At 47.0% G+C, this 6,532-nt stretch overlaps 1 protein-coding gene across 1 annotated transcript; it reads right to left on the bottom strand.

Moving 5' to 3' along the window:
• Positions 1 to 1,611: 1,611 nt before the first annotated feature.
• On the bottom strand, positions 1,612 to 5,831 carry LOC119361640 (ethylene receptor 2-like). The gene is made up of 3 exons (XM_037626778.1): positions 5,406 to 5,831; positions 3,043 to 5,037; positions 1,612 to 2,444 (listed from the first exon to the last, which is right to left on the bottom strand). Exons 2-3 carry the CDS (start codon positions 4,828 to 4,830, stop codon positions 1,917 to 1,919), a joined length of 2,316 nt encoding a protein of 771 aa, XP_037482675.1. The 5' UTR covers positions 4,831 to 5,037; positions 5,406 to 5,831; the 3' UTR covers positions 1,612 to 1,916.
• Positions 5,832 to 6,532: the final 701 nt, after the last annotated feature.

The raw sequence follows: 6,532 nt of genomic DNA, 5'->3' as shown, positions 1-6,532 counted from the left end.
TAAAATAATGTTCATTGAATTAAAATTTTGTTTCAAAAAATGTACAGCATATTAAAAAAGTTATCATCAAATTAGAAAAATGTTCATCCATTTTTCTTAAAATGTCCATGTCATTGTTGCCCCTCGAGCGCAGCGAGTTCGGCCGTGTGGGAGAACCCGAGCCAATGGCATTGGTGAGTCCGCCACCCAAGTCCCCCATCCCTGCTGCCGGACGCCGTGGCACTTCCTCTGCGGCTGCCACGTTGTAGGGAGGTCGGGGAAGCCAGGGAGGGGCCAGGAGAGGCGGCATCGTCACGACGGCTTAAGGAGGATTCAACGGATCGATGACAAGGACCTCAGGCCACTGCGTCCGGACATTGGAAGGAGAGGGGGCGGGTGGAGGGCGCTGGTGGCAGGGATGGGGGAGGAGGAGAAGCAGAGGAGGCGGAGAGGAAGAGGAGAAGAGGTGTTCTTTTTACTCGGCCGTGGAGTGGAGGGGTAAAAATAGGGGCGGTGAAGGCGGGTGAAGATATTTTATCCTCCACTATGGCCTATTGGGGATCGGTTAGGTCCCGGTTAAAGAAGTAAAACTTACTACTCTAGCCGCTTATTAGGGATCGGTTAGAGTTGCCTTTATCAGGGTTCCTTTCCCTTAATTTCCAGCTGGTGAGAGGGTGTGACATGCAACTAAACACAACCACGCAAGCATAGCATCATCTCACCCCTCACCTGCACATATCTGCTGATTTTCCCTTATTCAGACATAGACATGGACATAAACAAAGGAGTCTCTTTGTCTAGCATTTCCTTCCTTTTGTAAGTAAAGGTCATTTGTAAACTAATATAAGACGTTTTAGTGCTTTTATTTTGTCCTTGTTGTTTAGGTAGGTTATTAGGGGTGTCCAATTGCCAAAGAACCTATTCCTTCCTTGTTGCTTCCTTCAACTGATTAAGCATCTTCCTTGTACAACAATAACAATATTATTATTATTATTACCAAGAAGGTGAATGGAATGCTTGAGGGAGGGGAGGGGAGGGGAGGCTCAACAAATTCCTCCTTCCTTTCCTTGTCTTGTTTATTTATAGTCAAAGAAGCATTGTACCATGGAAGAATTCATTCATTCATGGCAACCAGGTCAGAATTGTCAACAATACCATACCAAAGTGGGAACTGAGAGAGAAATTTCATGCACATTGTAGTGTCTCCTTGCATATTGTTGTCCCACCAAAAAAGAAAACAAAATTATTGTAGCAATCATAATCAATCAGCCAAGTTGCCTTGGATCCTACTACCATATGATGGAACCTCAGCTGCAAATTCTCTACACCTCCTAACACTCATTCAAAACAGATATATATTCCTTTGTACTACTACTACTAGGTCTTTATCTTTCTTTCTACAAGATTGAAACTTATTAAAAAGAAAGAAAAAAAGAGGTCAGCATCAGATACTCCTAGTCAGTCTGCCTGATTATGATTTTGTACTTGTTTCTTTAAAGAGGATAACAAGTCAGTATCAACACTACTTTCTGCATTCACTGAATTCACAAGTGCAGCCACCAAACCAAACCAAATCAAACACCCCCTCCCTGGACCACACCAAATTAGCATCTTGTCTAGCTACTTCATGACTTGACTTGACCTGGTTGCCCCCAAATGAGTTACCTCATAAATCATTAATAATCCAGGATAAGAGGTTTTACAAATGAATAGCCCTAAAAAGAGAACCTAAGTAGGTAGCTTTTTCATCTCTCCAAAATTCCCCACCTTTCTTCACCTTCCTTCCTTCCTGTACAATTAATTCCTTCCTCTCTTTTTTTTTTTTGCACAAATGCTTCTTGTCATCTGTATGGGACCTAACCTGGCATAATCGATCAAAACAGAACTACTCATCAAGCTACAACAATCTATCAAGATCCACAGAGAGACGACAACTTTCAGTTGTGCTGAAGGACTCTATACACTTCATCCCCCAGGGCCGCCAACGTGACGGGCTTCTGGAGCAGACCGTTTATCCCCGACCGCTGGCACCGGTCCCGGACGTTGTCGTCCGAGCTCGCCGCGAGGGCCACGATCAGCGGCGGCCAGCTGTTGCTCCTCAACTTGCGGATCGCGAGGGCCACCTCGAACCCGTCCATCGTGTGCATCGTCAGGTCCAGAAGCACCAGCTGGAAGGACGACTCGCCGCCCGCAAAGGAGGTCATGCACTGGATGCCCGAGCTGACCGAAAAGACTCGGCACCCGAGCTTCTCCAGGAGCTTGTGGGTGACCGCTCGGTTGGTGTCATCACCGTCCACCAGGAGGACATGGAGCCCGTTGAAGTTGGGGATCGGTGATAACCGGTATAGGTCCGAGGATGCTCCTGAGACAGGGGTCACATGTTGCACCTGGAACTGGAGAGCCAGCATGACCGTCTCTCTCAGCCCTTCTGGGTCTGATACGGACCAGATATTACCATTCATCATCTGCAACACAACATAAAGCCTCAAGTCAGCAAATAATTAAATATATAGATTACACATCAAGCAAACGACACGCCAATCACATCATGAGGAATGAACTGATGATGAGCCCAAAGAGAAAGATAGTTATGGAAAACAAGCACCGGAATTCTTTACAGCCAATCACATCATGTTCACTAATAGTTTCAGCAGCATGAACAAGCAGCATAAATGGTTCATTTTTTATTACAGCACCACTGTAACAAAAGTGGCAAAAAAAAATTAATCTTATTTCGCCCAGTTTGAACCACAGTCAAGTGCTGAAGATTTCACAGCATTCCGCACAAAGTATGGTGGCAGGAAAATCCAGTGTAATTTGACAGTTTCATAATTGTAACTACACGTCTTTCAAAAAAATAATTGTAACTACATGCTAGCCTGAATGTTTAGTTACTGTATGAAAAAAGAAAACAAACTGAAAAAGTGACGAAACAGATGAGGATCAACAACTAGTTAGTTATCTGCCAATATAATCTTCAATAAGCATGGAGTCCAATACACTTCTATAAATAATATGACAGAAGCAAGAGCCATGAATAATATGACAAGGAATGATTAATACCTGCACAATCTTCTTGCACATGTTGAAGCTAAGGCCCATCTCCGAACTGCTAGCGTTCGGCTCTTGACTTATTTGGCTGGCAGACGCACCCAAAAGGCTGTTTCTGGATTTTTTAATCCTAATCTCAAACTTGACACACACATATCCGGCAGAAAAGTTTGCTCTTCGCAGCAGCATCCAGTCCTGATTATTATGCCTCTCATCCATCTCGTTGTAACTATTCACATACAAAGAGAGGCAGCCCGCACGGCATTGATTTATCAGAGTGCCTACCATGTGCAAGACAATATGGAAAACCCTCTTCTCGTCGCCAACGACCCTTTCGGGCAAAGAATTCTCCACTTGAAACTCGAAATCAACCCCCTTGGAGCCACACAGACACCTTACAACGCTGACCGCTTCCTTAATCAAGGAGTGGAGGCTGAATGGCCTCCTCACCAGAGATAAGTGTTCACGGTCCATTGTCGATGTTTGCATGACATCATTCATCAACGTCGAGGCAACACTGGTTGTCTTGACGATGGCGTCCATCACAAGCCTTTGCTCTGGATTCATGCTTTCCTGTTGCATCATCGAGACAAGACCAAGGACCGAGTGCATCGGTCTGCGCATCCCGTCATACATGGCACTCTGAAAGGAATTCCTGGCTTCAGTTGCCATCACAGCCTCATGCTTTGCCTGCAGCAAGTCCCTGTGCTGCTGAGCAAGCTTCTCTCGCATCAGCTGCGACTCCTCCAGAACCGCAGCATGCGAGAGCGCGACCGCCACTTGATCGGCGATCACTTCGACGATCTCCAGCTCCTGCTCACCCCACCCTAGGGAACCATCCTCGGGTAAGACCAACACCAGAATAGCATAGCTCGTTTCCCTCATTTCCGGGGTGCCTCCTTTGAAATTGGACACCCTTAGCATCGGCATCCGTATCGCAGCCACCGCAGCCCCTGCCTCAGGATTGCACCTGCTGGCAGTCCCGAGCGCCGACCCTTCCCCGAGGACCTTGGCGCCCCTCGTCGCCTTTATTTCAACCACGTCCGGGTCACATATAGGAATGGAGCCGCTGTGCGACTCGGTTATCTCCCTTTCTCTGAGATGATGCGTGAGGATCATGTCGGTCCTGGCCTCGTTGGGCATCCACACGGCGCAGTTCTGCAGGTGCAGCGTCTTGGAGAGCTCGACCATGGTGGTGTAGAGGATGGTGTGCCTGTCGAGCGACTTGCGGATCTCCTGGGTGAGCATGCGCACGTGCCAGCTGGCCTCCTCCTGCCTCTTCATCTTGCCCACCTCCTGGTCCAGCTCCCTTGCCTTGATCCTGAGGAAGTTCTCCCTGACCTTGACCCTGAGCAGCTGCGGTATGAGGGTGAGCAGGGTGATGGCGGTGGCGAAGGAGACGAGGGCGGTGAGGAACTTGGCGACGGTGAGGGCGAGGACGAGGTGGAAGGAGTGGGGCTCGTAGGTGAAGACGTTGATGAGGTGGGTGAGGCCGCAGAGCACGATGAAGGCGCCGAACTGCAGGACGATCCATTTGAGGGGGAAGAGGTCGGAGCAGGTGGTGAAGTAGAGCAGCTCGAGCGGGATGGAGAAGTAGGCGGTGGCGATGAGGAAGTCGCTGACTTTCTGGCACTGCAGGATGTTGTCGGTGCTCCACAGGCTGCCCTCGTCGGCGTCGTCGCAGCCGCCGCAGTGGCTGAAATCGCCGGTGGCGGCCTGCGACAGCGGCGGCAGCAGCAGCAGCAGCAAGATGAGCCAGCATGGGAAGGGGACTGCTCTTGCTGCCATGGGCTCTACCATACATACCAGGGTTCATTCATTCAGAGTGAACACCACATTTTCTTGAGACCAGATTCAGATTCAGAGTAATATGTTGATTTTGTGCAGCAACTGACTCTTGTGGTATCAAATCAAAATCAAAATCAATTGGTTGATTCCTCCTGACTGACTGACTGACTGACTGACTGACTCAAGGAAGGAAGTCATGAACTTGGGTTTGCCTCTGCTCTGCAGTCAGTCATGAAATGCTCAAGCAGTTAGTAACAATCAATCAAATGAATCAAATGAATGAATCAATCGCAAATATTTCTTTATTTTTCCCTGCCAATAACAAGTAATAAGTGAGAAACAGAATAGCAACAAGATCTATCTATCTAGAAGAGAAATCCTCTGAACAAAATTCATGTCTTTGGTTCTTTCTTTCTTTCTTTCTTTCTTTCTACTAGGATAGGATAGGATAGGATAGGAATTCATTCAGGAACGAAATCCGAGTAATAAACAAAATAAAAGCTACTCCGAACTTATACTAGTAGTGTACTCCATATAGCAGTATGATATAATGATAATAATAAGAAGGAATAGTAAAAGCTACGGACCTGCGGCGTCCGTCCGTCCAGCCACAAATTACATCCCTTGTTAAGCGGAGGAGCGCTACCGGCGGCGGCGGCGCCTTGGTGCGCGTGCGCGGAGATGATGGATCGAATCCAGAGAGCATTAGCGGGTGGATCCAGAGAGCAAGAAGAAGGGAAGAGAAAAGGAGATTCTCATGTCCGAGGTCCCTCCTCCCACCGATTTCCCTTCCCTTCCCTTCCCACCGGTGCGGTGGGGGATGGATGGATGGGGGGCGGGGTTGGTGGGCTACAGTAGAGTAGAGTAGAGCAGAGTGGGAGTGCGGGTGCGGGTGCGAGGTGAGGAGGAAAGGAGGAAGGAGGGGAGCCGCCGGCCGGACCAAGGCAAAGGCAAAGGGGAGGGGATGGGAAGATGGGTTGGAAGAAAACCACGGCAAACAAAGCAGCAGCTCCTGGTTTGGTTTCCTTTGGTTTTGCAACAGTCAGGACTCAGGAGAGGAGCAGCTCACATTTTCCTCCAGCTTAGGAGCTACCAACAAAAGAAAAAGAAACATATGAGGAGAGGAGAAGAGGAGGTCTCACCATTTTCTTCCACCTACACAATACAACTCCAGTTGAGGTCTCAGCAAAAAAGACAAATTTAAGGTCTGTAATAAAATGTACTCTTCATGTACTGTCCTGGCTCTAATTTGTCTTTTTTTTTACCCTGAGAGCTACTCATATGTCCAAATGATATGAAATTTGGAGCGCACCAAATTATCCACCATGCAAATTTTTTTGAAGTCTTTTTTTTATTTCTTTTGTGTTTTTTCTGATTTTTTTCTTGAACGGGTGCAGATGAGCTGGCCTCAGAAATGGGATATTTGCTTTTTCACGCCTTGAAAAAAAAATGAGGTCTTTTCTTTTCTATACTTCTCGTCTGGCCGAATGTAACACATACTATCATATCTTTTTCAAAGTTTGGATCGGCACTTGTTCTACTATCGTAAGGACTTTTGAATGTTCCTATAAAGAAAATGTTAGTATTTTGTAGTTTATGAATACATTGCATTGACCCTATTTGTGTGCATTACAGTATTATAATGAATGCATAAACCCGATATGAACACTAAATTCAAAAACATACTGGAAAAATCCAAAATAAACCTGGGATT

This window comes from Triticum dicoccoides, chromosome 2B, assembly GCF_002162155.2.
Source record: "Triticum dicoccoides isolate Atlit2015 ecotype Zavitan chromosome 2B, WEW_v2.0, whole genome shotgun sequence".
In the NCBI taxonomy this organism is placed as follows: Eukaryota; Viridiplantae; Streptophyta; class Magnoliopsida; order Poales; family Poaceae; genus Triticum; species Triticum dicoccoides.
This window is presented reverse-complemented; position numbering and strand designations above follow the sequence as displayed.